A 21,886-nucleotide genomic window follows, 5' to 3' on the forward strand; every position below is an offset into this window, starting at 1 on the left:
ATAAGCATTTCTAAATAAAAACTGCCATGTACACAGCCACAGGCACACAGTGACAGTATACACACAATCACAAAACTCTGAAGGTTCCCTCTCAGTCTCTTCCTCGCTCTTTCCTACCTTTTTTCTTCCACATCTGAATTCCTCCTGAGCACAAACACACAACTTTTTTGTTAAGAAGCTGAACAACACACCACCCCTCGCTGGAGAGCTAAGCCTTCAGAATCCCATCAAGTCCTCTCGTTGACCTGTTTCAGTAACAAATCAAATCAAATCTATAGCTCATTCACACAGAGAGCAGAGAATTAACCTAACATACATGTTTTTGATGATGAGGGAAAGCCACACAAACACAGGCAGAACATGCAAACTCCTTTTACCTCCTCTAACAGTTTCCACAATAGGTGTGATGACCACATTTATTCCAGTGCAGCTGCAGTGCTACATAAAACTCTATGCAGATGATATAACTTTTACAAGCACCTCTGCTCGGTGTTGTCATTCAGGTTCCTTTACAGAGCTCAGGCTCAAGGTCGGTGCACAACATACACCAACACAAAGATTCTCACCCTCTTGTCAAGAAAGCTTCTGAAGAAACCCACAACAGAAACTTTATCAATTCCTCCTCACCTCAAACTGCGGAATGCACCTTCAGCTCTGTAAGGGTATGGTTGTTTGCTGTCTCTTCCTGCTTTGATTTGCTTGGAAACCATTTTGCTGGCACTAAATCACAATAAAATAATTCCACATTTAAAACAGGGAGTGTTTGAAGGCAGTGTTGTTAACATCGACAATACTAGTAGAACTGTACTGTGGCACTTTGTGAGTTAATTTGGCACTTGTAATTTCCAATTATGCTAAATTTTCACACAGTACCACAGCTTGTTTTCAGGGGTTTATTGATATTTAGGAGGCTTATTAATTCAGGTAGATTGGCTGTCATATTCCCATTAAGAAGTTAAAACTGGGAGGAGGTTTGGCAAGGCTTTTCTGTATCACTGCCAACAGACTCTCTCCAAGGGTTTGAGTCTGGAACTGCAGGCGCGCGCACGCACGCACACACACACACACACACACACACACACACACACACACACACACACACACACACACACACACACACACACACACATTCACAGTGTAGCGCCAGAGAACAAGACTGCTTTCACTGTGTGTGTCAGTTGCATCATGTGCTCAGGCGTAATTCTAAGTAATATTACAACATTTCTAGTCGATTAAATTTCCATTTAGGTATTTCTATCACTTATTTCTGAAAGACAGGAATGATTCAGTAATTCACATTGGCTGGCCTTAAGTAGCAATCAACCTGAGAAGTGAGACAAAATGTTGCCAAACCAATCGTCTTGCCTCTCTCTTGTTGTTGAAAGCTGTTCCCTAAATGCTAATCTGAATCACATAGCCCAAAGTATAAGGACAAAGTAACCAGCCATATTTGTTTGTTGAATATCTTGTGCCAAAACCAGTCAGTCTGCACTCTTCTTAGTTTTCTGAGAAGGCCTCATTCACCACATTCTGGGACCTGGCTGCAGGGATTTATTTCCATTCAGTCACAAGACACTCATCTTTGTTCAACTTTGCGGAGCAGATGTGCTCGGTTAGCCAGGGGAAACACTGCTGAACAAGTTCTTATGACAGCAATTACAAGAATAGAAAAGAAGGAAGTCGTGTGACATTAGAGACAAAGTGACGTGGAGAGGAGGTCGTGGTGGATGGGTGGGTCAACACAACATCGGACATTAAAACAGAGACTGCTGCTGTTTGTTTCCCACGTTTAGATGGCATCACATATGCTGTACAAAGCACCACACGGACATAGTGTCACCTGTGTGTATATGTGTGAGTGTGTGTGTGTGTGTGTGTGTGTGTGTGTGGGGTTATTATGGCAATGAGAGTTAGATTTTGAATTAAGATCTACACAGCTCATGCACAACACCAACGTCCTTCTTTGTACATCAGTGCATCATTTAATCCTACAACTGAAGCTGAAACATTGGCCTCCCCAAAATTTGTATTACAAGTCATCTCCACACACACAAGAGAAAATTTACACACACCCCCAACACAGATATTTTTCAAATCTAGGCAACGGTCAGATAATGCCACAGAGATTAGATCTATAAGGAAGGCTGAATTACAGCCAGCCCTCACTTCTGCCGATACTGTTGAGTCAGAGGAAAGTGGAAGTTTGATACTCCGCAGTCATATGCATTAACTTTATTTTTTCCACCGCCGCTTCAGTGACACCTTATTTACGTTGAAATGAAACGCCGGTTTGATTGGTATTGACATCGTCGACCCCGCCGCATCATGAAAAGCTGCTGCTGTTTGCTGTCTGTTCTGATAATGTATCTTGTTTGTAGATTTCATTTTAGAGTTTTCCTCCAAACAAATAAAAGGCCTGTTTAACCAAATAGTAAACTGTGTTTACATTTTGTATGCATCGTTTGAACCAGGAATTTTCCCCTTTGGCATCCAGCGCTCGCCTTTCCCCTCCCCCTTCCTTGCCACCACTTCCCCGCTAGCGCATTCTCCCTCGCCAGTATCAAAACTAGGCCAGCCGAACGGGGTACGCACAGAGCAGTTTGCCGGTGCAGTTGAAATGAGAGATAAAGGCTGAAGTCAAACAGACTTTCCCAAGATTTCCCAAGTTGCATCCGAGAGCTGTCGAGGCGTTCGCTTCCTGCCATGTTTAACGTGGTGACAGAGCATTTGTAACACCTCCGCCCATGGCTTCCACAACTCTGTCACGTCAGATTAAATCAACATTCAGAGAGGAGAAGTAAAGGAAGAGGTGGTAGAGCAGTAAGGGAGAGATCTTTTTCTGCTCAGCGGGTAGGGGTTTGAGATGTTGTTGGGGCAGGAAACACAGGCGCTGCACCCTACTTTCACCATGCATTGTTATTGTTGTCAGTCACAGGCAAAAAAGTGCATGCAGGGGTGGTAGAGAATAGCTGAACAGGAAGTCAAGGGTGAGAATGAACGGAAAAAAAACAGCTCGAGTCGTGAAACAGTGATCCTGGATGGAGCACCTGGGAATGAAACAACCTTGGTGTTGTACAGTACTGAATAAAAACCAGCATACTAGTATCCTTACATGGTCGCAAACAACTAGGAAACACCAGAGGCCTCTTTTATCAAAGTATGGCAACAGCAAGTGAATGTTTATCTGAGCTGCCTGTACGAAGAAGAAAGTTTTGATGGTCATATAAAGAACTGCAGAACACTGTAAATTAAATCAATAAAAATAAAACAGGTACCAATAGGTAACAGTTTTTCATTGCTTTTCTTGAACGTCGCTAACTCCTGTATGCAGCCACAGCTGCTCAGTGACGCACTTGGAGGAAAATAACGGCATAAATTCACTGCTTTCACTGATTCCCCTGCTTTCCATGGAAAAAAAAAAAAACACGTCTTCATCACAGACAATTTATTTTTCATGCTTACGTGGTTCGACAGTAGCGCTGGGAGGTGTGTGTCTGTAATCTAGGAATTGTACCTGCGAATACACCTGCGCGTCACTGGGATTTGCTGGTACGCATTGTCAGGAGCGGTTCTACACGCACACACATCCTCAAGCACACGAAGAAATTGATAAATCCGATTCTGTGTGTACAAGTAATTGCACACGTGATTGATAAATGAGGCCCCAGGTGCCTCTGCCTAAAACGCTGTAGTCTGGCTTCCAGTCATTAGCATTTGATTACACTAATTAACGACTCCCTCTATGGTTAAACTAACTTCTCTATGGCTGAAATGCAAACATGTACAGCACATGCTCTCGATGTAGGAATGACCAACAAATGGCACCCTCAAAGAATATGCTCATCTTTCCAGCATTTTATAATGTGCCGTGCCAGCTTTTGGATTTAACAAGAAAACCTTCCGTAAGGTGAAATCTCACTGTGGGTTGCACAAATAGTTTTGATTGCACGTATTTCTGGAGGAGTTCATGAACAGTCAGGCACCAAAATAGGACATAGGAACCTGCAGTCAGCACTGTTCTCTTTTATTCTACAAACCCAGTCTACAAACTCGACTCCTTTCGAAACAAGGAAATGTAGATCCGGGGGATATTGCTGCTTTCTTTGTCCCAGATCACACTGTACACTGCAAGAAGACAGTTTTGTAGTTACTGTATGCATATTAACAGCTCAAAAAATGCCTAAGTGCTGATGATGATAGCACATTCCCAGGGCAGCTAAGTTTAAAAGGAGAATATCCTTCAGTGTGACAGTAAGTTTATGTTGTTTTTATTACTTTCAGCTGTGAAATGGTAAAAATCCAAATGATGTTCGTCACGCCGTTTCCCCAGAGTCGCCAAATATAAAAAAAACACCCTTGAAGAAGCCATTCGGATTTTATTCCAGCGTCTGTGAAGACATTAGACGTGTCTGAAACGGCGAACAGGAACTCCTGGCTGCCAGAGCAGGGTGACGTTTCAGGATGCACATTTGCCAGGATGTAAAGAAGCAGGCTAAAAACACACAGGTGCAGATTGTTTTAAGTTCAGCATTCACACGTTTAATGAGGATCATTCTTCAGGACTTTTAATCATGTTTCTCCAGATTGGTTCTGCATTGCAGGATAAAGCTGGCTGATATTGCACATGTGTTACTATTATCTCATGACCCCACACTGAAGCCTGACACCGTGACAACAGATGTAAAATATCTGAAGTTAGGGACCATCCTGATTTTTTTTTTTTTTTGGAGATGATTCATGTAACCTTACATCCATCTGGTCCTTCTCCTCATTATAAACACAACCTCCCTCCCTAAATGAAATGCACACAGTGTGACTCGATGCAATCCTGCTTGTGTTTTGAAGTGTTAAACTCTCCTGTTATACATTGTTTCCATTATTCATTTCCACCTGGACCATTAACAGGAACAATGATGTATATGAAGTTACATTGCTTCATGTTATGTCATCGTGGGCATTTTATCTCAAGTGGAACACATAAATAACATAAATAACACAGAAAATGAGCTGACACAATCATTTGTGACAACAAGCAACAACAACATCTACTATATGACAAAACATGACATGCAGTCATCATCCTCTTTTTCTTCTTCCGCCCTTTCTCCTCCTCCTCTTCCTCCCCAGCGGGAGACAGCATGAGCATCAAACCCCTTACGTCACAAAAACCTGCCAACACATGAACATCTGCTGCCGCTAAGTGCACTAAGTTCCTGACTGAACCCTTTGCTCCTGTATTTATAGGCAAACTATGAATATTTATGTGGAATCTTACTGATTTTACATTTTTATTGTCCTGCGAGTGTAAACAACGATGTTCCCTTCCCTAAAGTCCGAGAGCAAATATCTCTTTATGTCAGCTATCTGTTGACTCTGTAATGAGCACAGCCCGTGTGCAGCCATCACAAAATCAACCACTGCATCTAATCCCTCTGTAAAGCAGGCTGCGGCCTGAAACCGGTGTGCTGCTGCTGCTGCTGCTGCTGCTGCTGCTGCTGCTGTGTTTGCTGCCAGAAATGTATACAAGAAATTTCGCAGGCCACCCCACCTCACACCCACACGCGCACACACACACTTCTCTGTGTGGTCTCATTAGTTTGAATCTCTCGGTTTAATTAATCACTAACGGAGTGTTTAATTCATCTATAATTTCAGCAGAGTGGAGTTGATTAGTGTAGTATTTCCCCCTGGCCCTGTTAAAGTTTTTGATATCATTTTCTTTTTTTTTTTTCTTTTTTTCTTTTTACCCCTCACACACAATTTTCTCTCATCTTTTATAATGGTGGCTCATCAAGAGCTCAGAGACAATCAGCTGGCGGAGCACCCTTGACTCCCTTTTGAGGGTTGTGATTACGATGGTGGCAGATGCTTGAAGTTATTGTAGTAGAATCAAGTGGATCCACTTGTGTTTCATTGTTGCTGGCTGCGTGCTCTTAGAGTCTTCCCTTAGTTTTTATTTTCTGGACCGCTGCCTTTTTTCTAGCCTGACATGATGAAGGGGAAGAGAGGCGAGCTTTCAAAGAATAGATGCATCAAGTGTGCCCTCTTGCTTTGGTGCGCTGTTGCTGGTGGCATTGAAGAGTTCCTTTATCTCAGTTTTAATCATGCATGAAGACCTAGAATGGCACATTTCAGGAGTTGAATTGTTATTCACAGTTTTTGACGGCTGCCTTTGTACTGACTGGTGTTCGCAAATGCTTTCTATTGCTTTAAGCTAAAGAACGGACTTGTCATGTTGTTACACTGACGCCGCTGTTTTTTTTAATCCTTTGGCAAAAATGAGGTGGTGACTTTAAAGGGACGCAGTTATTTTCTGTGGTCACAGCTGCTGATAATATGAGGTCACTAAGCTTTTTTAATGTGAAATCAGAGAGAAAGATGTCCAAAAAGTCCATTCTTGGCTAAGTTTAGGAGTTTCGTTCATTTTTATAAATACACTAAGCTGTCAAAGATCATAAGTAGAGTGCCAAGTTAATGAGTCTGTGTGTGTGTAAATGAATGTGAGTCCATAGGATGTCCAAAAAAGTGAAGGAAAAACAACTGTGTGTGTATGTGTGTGTGTGTGTATTTGTCCTTATTTTTCTTAAGGGTTCTGTGTGACTTGCCTTTAAAATGAATGTGTGTGTGTGTGTGTGTGTGTGTGCGTGCGTGCGTGCGTGCGTGCGTGCGTGCGTGCGTGCGTGCACACATGCCCGCGTTGCCTGTCAGCGTGTTTGAGTGTCGTGATCCTTAGAGCTCTGAGAGAGGAAAAGGCCCGAGCTCTTTTTCCCAGGAGTCATCTGCCAATCATTTCCTCAGATTCAGTGGTAAGAAAAAAATGGAGGGGAGGGAAGGAGACAGAGAAAGAAGAATAAAGGGGGGATGGGGGGGTGGGGGGAGAAGAAAGTCTCCCTGTAGAATGACTAAATAGACCTGCAGTGATCTGACAGAGAGGCCTGGAGCTGAATCTCAACTACACTCTGCACAGTTAAATATCCACACTGCCAAGTCAGAGCTTTACCACAATATTGATTTTAATCATCTCGTAAAAACTCACATTTCAAAAAATAAATAAAATAAGAGCCCCTAAAGACAAGAAGAAAAAAAGAAAATGGATATCTTGTGAATCCGGAAGATGTCGATTTATGGTTTGTTTTTGTTTTTTTTGACATATCCAACACCGTCAGCCCTCCACCCTCATGCTGCAGACCCCTTTGAGATAATTAGAAGGTGCTAAATTTACCCCCTGCTCTGGCCGCTGCTGACCGAGTCACAGACACGCTCATTAACGGGAATAGATTCTCCATGTACTCACGGAGGTCTGTCGAGCCACTAATGAGGGGTGAAGCTTGATGATGGGGGCTTGATTGAAAAGACATTGCTCGGAGTGAAATGTGATGGCACTTATATGGCTGTGAGAGCTTCCAGAGCAAAAATGGCGCGATGGCCACTGTGCTGCTCTGCTCATTCTTCAGTGGCAGCAGGCCAGATGAGAAGTCATTTCTCCTGATAGTATTTATTTTCATCACAACTAATTTTTCTGGCATTTATGAGTAAAAGGTGTGTCTGTTTCTTAATGCAGCCAAATGAGATCCTAAAAACCGTGGCATCTGTCCAAAAAAACAATACTATATCTCTCTATTGGCCTGAAGGTCAGAGCAGTCATTTGTGGGGGAATCAAATATTGGTTAAAGTAAAAAAGTCCAAAGGCTTGATTTTCATTACAGCCGCTAAACCCATAGAAATATGTTCCTTAGTCCTCAGTGTCTGGCAAAGCCTTTCTATGTAACCAAACCTGTCACAGTGTGAACAACACGCTGGCAGAGCAGCGGTGTCAGTCCTCCATCAGTGTCTGCACAGGATACGTTCAGGGACAGTATTGATTGTAGGTCACTTGTGTTTTGACAGCACTCAGAGCCCAACACACTATCATGGTAGTTACACAATTAAAACTAGCACGTTTTATTATTATGCATATATAGAATTTACAATGTGAGCAGGAACAGATGGGTTGTTAACAGACGTACATATAGCTGAAAGGCAGTCATGATTCTGACTGAGTTACATGAGAATGATGAGAGAAAATATAACCTTTCACCTGTAGGAGGCGCTGAAGACAAGCTAACTATGGGCAACAACATACTGGAACGGGAGATGAGGTGTAATTTCACCTCTTCTTTTTATTGCTTCCATCACTTTCTTCCATTTTTTTCTCATCGTACAGGATTGTATTTCACTTGGATGTATTCAATGCTGAAACCTGCTACATTTCTAGCTAAGTCATTCCCATATCAGCGCCTAGAGTCGCTACGCTAATTTTACCTTTATGAATTATACGCCGTACACCAAACAAATACATTTTTTACATTGCAGTGTTGTGTGTTTTAACCACACTATGTTATAATTTCTGATGCCTAAATTCAAAATTTGGACAGGCTCAGGCATGGTTAGTCCCAGGCTGAACCATATCAACAATCATTGGCGTCAGTGCCCCTTTATTCCTTTGTGTTTTACTTCCTTCCCCTCTGGCATGAGGACAGCAAATGCTCTAGCACTAATTTGTAAGGCAGCCTTATTGTTGCAGCAGGTCGGGGTTTGTATCCATGGGGATGAAGCTGGGGCAGCTCCCAGCGCTGGGGTTAGCCTCTTAGCTTGGTCAAGGTGACAGAGATTCATGTATCTCCAGAGGGCTTCTATACAGGATATGTAGCATTATTATACCATTAAAAAAAAAAAAAAAAAAAAAAAGCGTGGATGGAGAGATGGCAAGAGGGAAAGGAATGGCAATGGGGGATGGAGGGGTAGTGAGTGTGATGTAGACCCTGCTTCATGATGTCAGCTCTTGGGGGATTTCTTAGCTGAAAGATAAGGGGTGATCATGGCCGCAGGCTGGTCTTCTTTTCAAATCTTAATGCACAGTGAAAAATTCCAGAGTCTTCATGTTATCTGACAGGACAGTTTGATTGAGAGATGTAGCAATGCAGCAGCCAGCAGATCGATTGTGCCCTGGTGTATTGACTCACTGTGGAAATGTCATCTTAATAAAAGATGAATGAAAATAAGAGCGCTCCATTCCCGATGGGGTGCAGCAGTGTCGCCTAAAATATGTTCTTTATTTGAAGCTACAAAAAAGCCACATCTACTGGTGTACCTGGAAGCTGTTCGCTTAAATTTTCACTGTATGTGTCACATGTTTTTTATAACAAGCATAATGCATAATAAAAATGACCAGTTCCAGACAGCACTCAAACAGAAAAGTTAAAAAGTAAAAAAGTTTTGCTTAAGTTACTTGTAAATTAATAATGCCCCATTTTTCTTTTGTAGATTTGAATAAAGGATTAGTCTTTGATTTGAAATGGCACATGGTACACTTGTTCTTTTTCCATTTTAATACACTACCGCTTCCACTGGGTATTCGTCACAGGTAATTTATTATCGTTCTATATTAAGACACCACTGTGTAAATCTGTGATTCCTATCCAGAGTTACCCCCTGGGATAATTTTGCAGTTGCCAGGAGGTTGAAAGATCACAGCATAGCTTGACTAATTTGAGAAAATTGAAATTACATTTTTTCCCAGTATATCCACATATTGAGTCCGCTGTAACAACTAAACCCTGCATGTTGCGATTGAGTGTGTGAAGGTTGTGACTGAGAGTGTAAAAGTAGTTTTCAAACACAGAATCTAAGCTCAGAGATAAATGGTTAAAGCAGACCCCCTTTACACCTGGCTTTGAAATGCATTTTGGGTTTGCTTGACCGCATGAAAGTGCAGGTGTAAATGCACCCAAAACACATAGAGGATGGATTGTGTAAATGCAATTGTCAGTGCACATGTAACAACTGTGTGGGCTGAAATAACACCAATAATAACACCAGTTGCAGTCTCCCACAAATAAAATCAAATACAATACATGATTTGACGCTCAGGCTTCATCCGTAGAGGTCCCCATCACATCCTCCCCCGCCAGCACTGCATTCCTTCATCCACTGCATGACACTGACCACAGCTGAAATAAAAGCAGCTGCATGAAACAGTGATCTCCTCTGCTTTCATCCTCAGTATTCTCGTTGCTGAAGACAGCTTCTTCCCTCACTTTGAAAAGCAATCCAAAGACGTATTAATACCTTATTTACTGTGTGTCTACGTTCATAACTAATTGTCCTAATGAACAGCTTTTGCGCCTCGACACTCTACAAGTTATTCAAATTGAAGTCAACATTCAAAATTCAAACCGTGCTGCTGATTTTTTTTCATGCTGCCAGACATTATTCACCTTTCACTCCTTCTACATTTAGATCAGGAGATCTTTCCAAAGATCACAATTTATTTTTGCTCAGAGAAAACCGTAAGCATGCACGTTGTGCTGCGTGAATATGTTTCCTTAGCTTAGAGTGAACTGTGCCAATGTTCTTTACTGTACCATTAACCTGTCAGCTTCACTGCCTGTGTTAAAGGTATTCTTACAGCCATCAAACAACCCTTGGCTGGAGTTCTTAATGGGTGTACTTGCCTTGCTCTCACAAATCTACCATCTCTTAAGCAGGGGATATCGTCCTGTCCTCCAAAGTGTATCGCAGTGGCACCCGGTGGGGCTCGCACTGCCATATAAAAGATAATGGAATATAAAATTGTTTTTATATCTTCTGAATGTGCAGAGGCTGCGTGCTGAAGACATTCCCCACTATTGTTTTAAGGCTCATGAATCTTCTAAATCGCCACCACTGATCGCGATGAACGCAACACGAGGACATTTACACATCGTCTCGCCTCATAAACTCCCCTCAGTCGACTGGACGGCCGGCACTGTGGTGCTTAAGGTGGCTGATCGCTGCGGCTCGTTGCCTTAGATCACTATTGGATTTCCCCCACTGGTGCCACAAAACAACATATTTCATCTGCTGGACGCTTTGAGCTGTCGGTCTACGTTCCACTTCAAGCTGCTGAGGGTTGGTGGAGCACCAACACTCTTTTTATATCTGTGTTTGTGTGGGTGTACAACAACTGGCATGGTGAGACTTGAGTCTTCTTCTTTCAATTTTTTTCTCAGTTCATTTAGTGAAATCCAAATTATTCAAAATACAATGAGATTAAAAAAAAGTGAACATAAAATGAGAGTGAGAGAGAGTATTCAAAGGCTCTAATGCCCTCAGCGGTGTTTAATCTTTAACCCATAACTTTATCTCATGTCAAAATATGAATTCACACTTTTGACCTAAAGGTTACAGTAAAAATATTAACTTTGTCCAAAAGCGATTCTAAAATCTGAAAACACATGCTAAAACATGCCTGTCCTGAGACACAGTTGGCAAAGCCCAAGCTGGTGTGTGTTGGGGTGTGTGTGTGTGTGTTTGTGTGTGATTTCAGGTCCCCCGTCGCATTGTTGACCATGGGCCAGGCTGGTCGACCTCCGGCCGACCCTGAGCCATTTGAAAATATGATTGTAATCCTTGTGAGGATTTGGCCTGGGTGTCTATTACCACTGTAATCTGTCACACTGGCATCCAATATTCATTCCACGTCCAGGTTAAGCCCCTCTTTCTGTCTGCATCACCCATCACCATGGGAGAGAGAGAGAGCGAGAGAGAGGGCGAGAGAATCCAGTAAAGGTGTTGGCATGACTGGAGAGAGAGAAAGATTTTGAAATTGAGAAAGCACTGCTTCAATCAAGCCCCTGGGTCGGGGAAGAAGAAATCTATCGTGGAACACAAGGTCTCATTAATGCAGCAGGGATAGCTTTAACCCCCACCCCCGTCTCACACACACACAGACACACATACGCTCACACCTCGCCGAGGACAGAGAGGTAAAAATGTGGAAGAGAAATTGATAGATGTAAGAAAGGAGATTATGCATTTCTGGGGAGAAGGTGTGAGAAATTCTACGCCGCTGATGCAATGAAATGTTCACACGTGGCACAAAGTTGTAATAGACGTGCAGGTGACAGAAATATTTGCCTGCTTTATGAATTTCTGTCAAACTGAACTTTGTAGCCCGTTTTCCTCGTCAATAAGTGAAGCTGGTTTCATTTCATACTTGCTGCCAATTTTAATGGACAGCAGGAGACCTGTGCAGGTGGAATGTGCAGCTTGTCCAGTGCATGCTGGGATTGCCTTCAGTCCTGCATGACCTTGGACAGAATGCAAGATGGATGGATGGATGGATGGATGGATGGATGGATGGATGGATGGATGGATGGATGGATGGATGGATGGGTAAAATATCTTACATCAGTTGTTATTGCTGAGCTCTGAAATATCAGACGCCTGACTGTGCTGCGTATTGATAAATCCGTGGTGCTGTCCGTGGTGCTGAAGTATAAATACTCAGTTCTATATATATTGTAGCTTATATATTCTGCAGAGTGGCGTCACCTTTGTGATCAAAGTGACACAGAGCAACATGTAGAGGATCATGTAGACTCACTGCTGCCTGTAGTATTCCTGTAATATGTCTGTGATCATTCAGTTACATCTGTGCCGCTGAAAACACACCCCCAAAGCTTCCCCTCCCATTGGGCCATCCCCCTCCCAGTTGAAAATTAACAAATCATTGACTGCTTACAGACATCTAAGTGCATGTGATCTTTAATCTTAATGCATTTTAAACCTCTGTGCCAATAAAGATTACTCTCCTAATAGACCACTGAATCTTTAAAGACAGCAGTTGCAGATGCAAAGCAAAGGATAAGAGTGGGAGTGTGACTTGGAAATGATTTGGATTTATTTCTTCGGAAGTTTAGCTTCTTACCAAACCGGCAACGGCTGGAGCATGTGGCGAGGAAGCAATTTGTTTCTCTCATCGGGAGTTCCCGGGCTCTGGTATTGATATGTGTTCAACTCCTCCCATCACTGTCCATGCGTCTTTGTCTTTCTCATATACAACAGTGACAGCAAAGACAGAAGTCTGTGTGTGTGTGTGTGTGTGTGTGTGTGTGTGTGTGTGTGTGTGTGTGTGTGTGTGTGTGTGTGTGTGTGTGTGTGTGTGTGTGTGTGATGGATGTTGGTCTGCCTGCTGTGGCATTGCGTAGGTCTGAATAAATAAAGCATGATATCTCTTATAGACCACACATTATGTAAATGAATTCATTAAATTTCTTGGAACAGCTGCAATCAAAAAGCCAAAAGTCAAAATGTATAAAGGATGTCTGCTTCGCTTGCTGTTAGTCAAAATGTATATATTGTAAGTGTACCTACTGTATGCAAGGTGAAGAAATCCTTCAAAGTCTGCTCAGAATAGCCAGAGCTCGAAGCTGCAATGATTGACAGTTGCCTTGTGTTGTTGTAACGTTCTCTTCCTCACTATGGAAACTGCCTTAAATGAGGATGCACCGCTGTTCTATTGGGCTATTATTAATGAAGCTCTTTTTCAAGCTCATAGTTTAAAGGTTTGTGATGAAAAGTGACCAAAATGTAAAACTGATTTTAGGTTCTTTGACAGTCTGGATCTCGATGTCAGTGCTCTTTTATTCAAACTGCATCAGGTCCTGCTTCAACATTTTCTCCAAGGTCAGCAGCTGTGACAAGAAAGCGATAAGTGATAAGAAACAGCTGATAAACAGAGTCGCTAAAACATAACCAAAGATTATTTGAAAAAAAAAAAATACTGCTTTCCCTTCACAGTGTCAGTCCTTTAAGAGTATTCCTCCTTTTTTAAAAACAAGATCAAACCACCTCTTAGGTTGATTTATTTCTCTCAAGTTTGCACACCTTTGAAATTAAACATTTTAGTGCAAGAAGAAAAAGAGAAGGAAAGGTAGAGGAAAAAAAAACATGGAGGGTGGATTCAATCTGCTATCTGGGTTAGAAGTGCAAGACATCTGTCACACAAACGGATTTGTTTGATTGGTGGGAGCCCATCTATCTAGATGGCTTGTCGGCAGTTAGTAAATTTATATTCCCCCAAGTGCCGTCCTCCATCAGCGGTGTGGCCGGGCCGAGGCTGTCAGCCGCCACGGTCATCTTATTTAAAACGGGACATGTTCAAAGCCTCGGTAACTTTCCTGCTCTGCACTTCTGTTGCATATGTATATATCTGCTTTTCATCCTAACTTTGACCTCTGTATTTGATTTTTGGTACAAATGCAATAACTGATAAGGACAATTACACAAATATTCCCTCCCCCCTTCTGTCAGAGCAACTCTCTACGTAAAGTTTTGTTCTTAAGGTTTTTCATTTATGCATATATATGTTAGGGTGAAGGATGAAACATGATACAATTTACTTGCTTGAGAGTTAAATTGAGACAGACAAATGATGTGAAGTGTTCTCATACTTTGTGAGTGCATCAGGCAAATTGTTCCACCTCTAACATATCTAAAAGCCTTGGATGGCAAAGAGAGGGAAAATGCTTTCCTCTGGCCTAAACGCCACAAATGACGCTGGTCTGTGGAGTGCAGCTGAGTGGATTTAGTCTAATTCATTATCCTCCACGTTGCCGCTTTGTTGATTTTTATTCCTCTAGTCAGTTGGTAAAATTAGCCTGAACAGTTTGACAATAACAGGCACAACGCCAGATGAATTCAGAGCAGCTTCCTGATGATTTGTGAAATCCACCCACATGCGCGTTGCCGCACGTGAACACCCACCTGCACGCACACGCGCCTGCTCCCTCGTACTATCTCACTGCATCACAATGCTAATAATCGGATTAAGCCTCTGCGTTTTGGGTGGGTCGACGGCATCTCTATTAGCGGCAATTTAGCGTGACTTATCCCGCTTCAGCAACCTCAGCGCTGGCTTTGTAATCTGCGATGGCTGTCCCCCGTCCTGGCCACTTATCATCACACTAGGATTAATAGAAACATCTTTTGTAATTACAGCAATGCTGCAGTGCCTGTCAATTATTTAATGTGTGCCAAAGCATTAATCGGCTAACAGAGCCCTCCTCGCTGCCCTACAGTAAAACACAGAAACCTGCCATTGATTTTCACAAGGCCGTATACTCAGCATCTCCTTTCTCTTCTCCGGAATGACTGGTGGGGTTATTGATCTTCATAAAGGCAGTATTTTGTCGTTAGGCGAGAAGCGGAGGAGACAGTAATGAAAGGTTTTTAACCTGTGTGTTCAGGGGAGCACCGGACGACTGGCCAAGGTTGCCAGGTGCTACACGCAGCAGATTTTCAGCTGGCTTGCCCACAGAGATCGATATGGATACATCTTTGTCTGATTACAGAGATGTGCTGGTGTGGATGGCAGTTTGTGTGTGTGTGTGTGTGTGTGTGTGTGTGTGTGTGTGTGTGTGTGTGTGTGTGTGTGTGTGTGTGTGTGTGTGTGTGTGTGTGTGTGTGTGTGTGTGTGTGTGTGTTACAGTAATAGCTGATCACAGGATGGGCCTGATTTAGACGTAAAGGAACAAAAAGTTTGGCCTCAGACATGATACAGCTGCGTGAGTGAAATTTACTTCAGTGGATTTATCTGACAGCGGTCGTTACTTGATACTTTGCAGAATAATATTTTACATACAAAACCTGAGAATATTTTACCAAATACGATAAACTGTTTAAGATTAATCTCCCAGCTGAGCATAAAGTAGTTAAAATGAGCCCCACCTTAATATGTACAATATTAAAATGCTGCTCACGTATTTGTGCATCAATAATATAATCCATAATAAAATAACTGTCCAGTAGAAGAGTTTCAGTATTTTTTCTAATAACACTTCAGTACCTTTAATACCAGATTGAAACGCAGTGTTTTGCTGTTGCAAGCTGTTTGCTGTTTGACCTCTGACCTCGCCCAGCAGTGATGCTGGTGGTTGGCTGTGGTCTGTTGAAGTGTAACAATGCCCAACAGTGATGTCACAGGGTCCACCTGTACATCACTGCAGCGAGGTGAGAAGTTAAACCACCAGAGGTCAACTAAGATTTTCAGGTGCAGTTACCTAAAAGTTGGAATAACTTGAGTAGCTCCTTCAGCACTGTTTAGAAGTAAGAAAGAAGTAACTCTTACATTACAAAGTCTATACATATGAGAATGAGGAAATAATTGCCTGATGTAAAACTGAAATCAGATTTTATTAAAATATAGATTTCTCCAACGACCTTTAATAGGATTTCAGGCTTACAAGGGCATCATTTTAAAGGAGATGTGCTAATCACTAAAGTGCATCAGTAGGAGTGTTGTTCAATTAGTGTGATACAATAGAAATACAGTATAATTAACAAAAATTAACAGGCGGGGGGAAGAAAAGCAACATGTTGTTCTCTCTCCTCCCAAATCTACACCTGTGTCCCACTATCACTCACTAACAGTTTTAAGTCTCCCTGAATGAACGTGTTTCCAACAAGCTACAGCAACACAGCCGACCATCCTGCATGCCAAGTGTGTTTTTTCGAGACTGTCCACACCCCCTAAGCAGGCATAACTGTCAGCTATGAGTTATTACACATCTGTCTGTGGATATGCCGCGCACCAGATGTTGCAGTTAATGGCACACCTAACCTCCCACCATGAAATGGTACACTAAAACCCAAGTGGAATTTTCCACTGCCAGTCTGCTTTCTTCCCTCTCCGTCTCCTCCCAGCCACCACTGCCCAGTGCTGGGGGAAGCCTGTAGGGGATGGTCCAGACAGGATATTAATGGGACCCTCCAACAGTCAGAAGGCCTGACAGAGCCCTGTTTCATTGTCACCTTGCCTTGGAGGACAGAGAAAAACTTGCAAAGCTTATTAGCTGAATGGAGCTGTTTCTCCCTCTAATTTACTCAATCTCTGCCTCACTGCTTCATTACACTGTCTTACACCAGAGGCCTGCTCCTCTCCCTGTTTCCTCACCACATCGCCACACTCGCCTCTGCACACACACACACACACACATAGGCTCACGCACAGGGTGACATCTCCCACCTAATCAAGTAGTGGATTATCTTGTCCTGATAAATTGGAGCTTGTAGCACTTGAAAGGTCCTCTTGGAGGAGTGCCTCCTCCCCCTGACAGCTAGATGGAGCCCCCAGGGAGCGAGGAGAGAACATCGCCTGGTAATGATTTGTGGTAAATCCGACAAATGTTTTTGGAAAGACCTCTTTCAAGCAAGGGGTGTGATGAATTTGAAGCTTGCGAAGAGAGTCTGAAAACCACAAGTCAAATTCTGACATGAGGGATGAAAATAGACATATGTGAGTCCTATGAATGAAGATATGATGGAAATGATAAAATGATACAAAATATAAGTCAGGTGCACAACCTGTTTAATAGTATACGCGCTCTGTGTTGATGACTCAAAGCGGAAAAAAAAGTAAGATGCTCGAGAAAATCAAGATACTTACAGATACTTGAAGACCCAATCAAATAATGATGATCGAATCAGCTCACCAGGAAATATGACTGAAAAGAGGCCATTCATTTTCTCTTATCAGTTTATGAATGAATTGATGTTTTATCAGGGCCATTTGGCACATAGGGCACGGTATTCTTGTGATATTAACACTGGAGAGCAGGAGACAACAGACGTGTTAATTTCAGGGCCTGAAAGGATATGACATGATATACGCAGTAACTTGGTGTAATGACAATGGACAGGGGGTAATGTGCTCTAATGACAAGAGTGAACAGAGGCGTTGGCAGATTCTCAAAGATAAATGTGCAACATAAAACTACATGGCTCCAAATATTGATGCCTGCACACTCCACCCAGCAGAGCATGTCTATGCATTTGACACACTCATTCCCTAACTATGAGACATAGTCAGAGAGGTACAACGCCATGCTTACATTAAGTTCTCTTCATAATCAACTTTGAAAATTATGCAATTTGTTTAAGACCAAGACCAAGAACTTCTCCTTACTTTTTTCCTCCTTCTCTCTTGTTTTCTCTGTTCTCTCTCTCTCTCTCTCTCTATGTAGGAGAACCCCTACATGTGTAATAATGAATGTGACGCCAGCACAGAGGAACTCGCCCACCCACCCGAGCTCATGTTCGACATAGAGGGCCGTAACCCCACAACCTTCTGGCAATCCACATCTTGGAAGAAGTACCCAAAGGCCCTCCTGGTCAACATCACGCTATCTTGGAACAAGACCATCGAGCTGACTGACGACATCGTCCTCACCTTTGAGTCAGGCCGACCCGAACAGATGGTCCTAGAAAAGTCGCTGGATTATGGACGAACCTGGCAGCCATACCAGTTCTATGCTACTGACTGCCTGGACGCCTTTACCATGGAGCCTAAGACGGTGCAAGACTTGACTCAGCATACCCTGCTGGACATCATCTGCACTGAGGACTACTCACGAGGTTATGTGTGGAAGTATGATAAAACAGTACGCTTTGAGATCAAGGACCGCTTTGCTCTGTTTGCTGGGCCCCGGCTCCACAACATGGCTTCGCTTTACGGCCAACTGGACACTACCAAGAACCTGAGGGACTTCTTTACCATCACTGACCTGAGAATCCGCCTGCTGCGGCCCGCTACAGGAGCGACAATGGTGGACGAGAACAACCTGTCCAGATACTTCTATGCCATCTCTGACATCAAAGTCCAGGGCAGGTAAGACCTGAATTCTGTGTATACGTGCTATGTGGTGGACTTGAGGCTGGATTTACCATCAAAGCACCTGTTTTTTGGTAATTTGAGCAAGTCCAAATTTATAAAGGAATTTGCGTCAATCAACTAAATGGGAGAATTTCTTGCCTTGGGGTAACCAATCAGCTAATTCAGCTATGGGTGGACCAATGTTTAGGACTGATAATGTACTGATGACTCTTAAGGTTGATGCCTCAGTGGTTTTTCTGTGGTTTTACTGCCGTGACAGTACAGCTACCCAATAGCGAAGAAAAATGCATTTACCGTTACCATTCTTTCCAATTAGGCAGCAGATCCATAATGATGTGCAGAGTTCACCAGTTGTCAGCATGTCTTAATTAACTAAGCTGCTAACAGCTTGCTGAAGCACTCTATTTTGGACGCCAAATTCACTCAGCTGTGTATTAGCCCGTGGAAGACTTAGAGGTAGCATTTCAGCCATCAGGTCACTGCACGTTGTAATTAGTGTTTGATTTACGGAGTCCACAGAGGGTCATATAACATGAAAACAAGAAAGCATTATACTGTTAGCGGAAAAGCCGACAAAAGCTTCCCCACTTCCTGACGATACTACAAGAGTCACTGGGGCATAGACTTAAGTGGATCTGTTTTACACTGTGTGCTTTTTCAATTTAACAGATGTGAATATGGTTGTAGGGATGAAGATTTAATTACTCTTGTTGTGCTTTTCACACATGAGAGGCTGGCAGTGCAGAAGTGCAGAGTGGCGGAACATCACAACAATTCAAAGATATGGGCAGAAGTGTTGAAGTCAGGCTGCCAGAGACTAAACTACAAATAGAAACATCAGTAGAGTCCTGCTCACAGCAGACATCAGTTTCTTTAAATAATTTGGTTGTGTAGAAGCATTAAATAATGATTAAAATGAAAATAAGGCCTTAATTGTTGCCTTTCTCATCCCACGCTGCCTGTTACGTAGTTATATTGTAATAATATGTTTGCTGCTGTGACACCATTTACATTAATATTGTCACACACCTTCAAGCAATTTAATGAATCTCTAATTTGTTGATTTCCTAAATGTGCCATTAAAATGGAGTACAGCCATACCACACAACGCTCTAATGCACTGTAAATGGGCAGGTACCCTTGAGCACAGGGGGCTACGATAATGAATGCCTCTTTCAGAAATTGAATTTTTGACTTTTCTTGTGATTGAGAAGGTCATTCAGCAAAAATAACTGGAGGGAATTTACTAACACAAAAGAGTTGGACGGGGCATCCATTCAACACGCACTGAAATGAAGGGGGGCTGTCATAAGCGCAGATTATTTATTCTATCTGACTAATCATGACCGAACTCATACATCCCTGTGGGGCTGTAGATTTGAGAAATGGCTGTGCGCCACCATCGGGCCGCTGTCGTTTACCAGCCCGCTGCTTTTAGAGTGACGCTTGCCTGAGAAATGTTCCCCACTGTTTACCAAAGGTAACACACAGTTCAGCCATAATGAGATACACTCAACATAGAGAGGCTACACTCTCCTTTTCCTCCTCCCATGGCGAATCACTGCTCAGCCCCTTTCTCCATGCGTCGTATACGAGACATAAGCTCCTTAACCCCCGGAATACAGTTCTGTGAGACTCGGTGGGAGCGATTTTGCAGGGGCAGTGAGGTTGAGTCTGGCATATTTCACTGTGCTGGACTGAGTTGGATCAGGAGAGATGGAGGGGGTGTGGAGGGAAATACAGTAGGAGAGCTGGCAGATTTTCTGCCCTTGCCACAACAGTGTGAGAAACAAAGAAAGGAACCTAAGCTCTTTGCCAAAGTAGGTCAACCTAGAAAAAGAAGGGAAGAAGCACAACTTCACAGAAGTAGACCTCTTTGGATCTGTAACATGTAGCTCAAGTTGTTACAGGGAAGCCAGAAGTGCCATGCATGACCGTTCTATTATGATTGATTAAAAGGAAGGACAGGACCAAATGCACAGGGGAGAGAAAATCGATGCGAAGAATTTCAAATCAAACCGACCATGGAGCTGTGGGATGGATGAGAACAATGCATACTGCTGGTGACTTAAATGAATTTGACACCCTCACTGTTGGACTGTATCAGCGGTGCTAAATGAGTGTGTGCAGGGAGACAGAATGGGGGGTTGCAAGGATTTTCTAATTATCTACTGTATGAGTTTGGTATAATTGCTATGCCTCCCATTTTTACATGCTTTACAGTAAGTACAGCCTGCAATTTGGTCATCTCTCTCTCCCTCCTCGCTCAACCCCCCCGGCTGTGATCAATACAGTGTAATTAAAGCCGGAGAAGATTCAGGCTACTACAGGATCTCTTTCGGGCTTGCGTTTTCTCTTTTTCAGACTCTGTTCCCCGCTCCCTGTCTCGCTCTAATTCTCCTGTGCGCAGTAGTCTTATTTCTAAAGGGGCTCTGGGTCCCTGCCTTGAATTACATACAAAGACCCTGTCCCATTTCATTTCTGTACCACCACTCAAGGGATAAACACCACCCACCAGAAACCAGAGAAAACACCTATATCAGGAAATGTAGGTGGAATGTTTGGTCACAATTGTACATCGTGCCACCGTCACGGTTTTTAGTTGGCAAAATCTTTAAGGACAATCCATTTTGTGGCCCAGAGTAAATGATTTCTCAATGTGGCAACAGACTCATGCCACATAGTGAATTACATTTCCGGCTTATTTCTGGCCTGTTTGTGTACAGAGAACCAGAAGATAGGGAAAGGAGAGTTTGTTTCAACAATTTACCCTTGAACCTGTGGGAGTTGTGATTCAATTTCCGAAGCATATATGTGCCACGGAGGATTATCAGGGAAGGTCAGAAACAACCTCTAGGGTTCACAGCCACTTTGACTGCAGGGTGGATAGGTAATTCACTGGAAGGGGCAAATTGGTTATACCAGCCGTTTTCTGGTCCAGCTTCCCCATCAGCTTCATGGAAAGAGTCTTGTTCAGTGACTGAATTCCCATAGTGATAACAAACCAACATCTCTGCTGAGCTCACCTCAAGTCCAGTGCAATTCAAAAGATCATTTGGATGTTAAACAAATGGAGAGTGGGCTCACCACCTGTATGTTCACTCTCGGTCAATCATTTGGGGTGCTTCAAAGGAGAGCACTAACAAACCTACTTCTTACTTTTTTACTTAATCACTGGCAACAATCTTATGCATACGTATTTCCCAGTTCCGGATCACTTGACAACACATTTCAGTGGCAGGAAAAAGCTAATTTGTACTCAGATGACATTACTGAGTATGTAGAGACCAATTACTTCACAGTCTCTACGGCTTCAGGTTTTCTTTTAGACTCAGACATCACACTCTGACCGCACTCTTGTCAAAACAGTCCTTAAGTAAAGATTCATTATACTCTCTCTCCGTCCATGAA

General features: G+C 42.9%; 2 protein-coding genes across 7 annotated transcripts in view; both read left to right on the forward strand.

Moving 5' to 3' along the window:
* Positions 1-21,886, forward strand: part of LOC139346483 (crystallin J1B-like) — a 394,609-nt gene that overhangs the window by 205,099 nt on the left and 167,624 nt on the right. The gene's annotated exons all lie outside the window — the stretch shown is intronic.
* ntng1a (netrin g1a) overlaps positions 1-21,886 on the forward strand; it is a 101,510-nt gene that overhangs the window by 30,848 nt on the left and 48,776 nt on the right. For all 6 annotated transcript variants that reach the window (XM_070985514.1, XM_070985515.1, XM_070985516.1 and 3 more), the window contains exon 3: positions 17,826-18,469. In XM_070985514.1, the coding sequence (XP_070841615.1) occupies positions 17,826-18,469 (644 nt within the window). The remainder of the gene's footprint in view (positions 1-17,825; positions 18,470-21,886) is intronic.

Source organism: Chaetodon trifascialis, chromosome 18 (assembly GCF_039877785.1).
Source record: "Chaetodon trifascialis isolate fChaTrf1 chromosome 18, fChaTrf1.hap1, whole genome shotgun sequence".
Lineage (NCBI taxonomy): Eukaryota > Metazoa > Chordata > Actinopteri > Chaetodontiformes > Chaetodontidae > Chaetodon > Chaetodon trifascialis.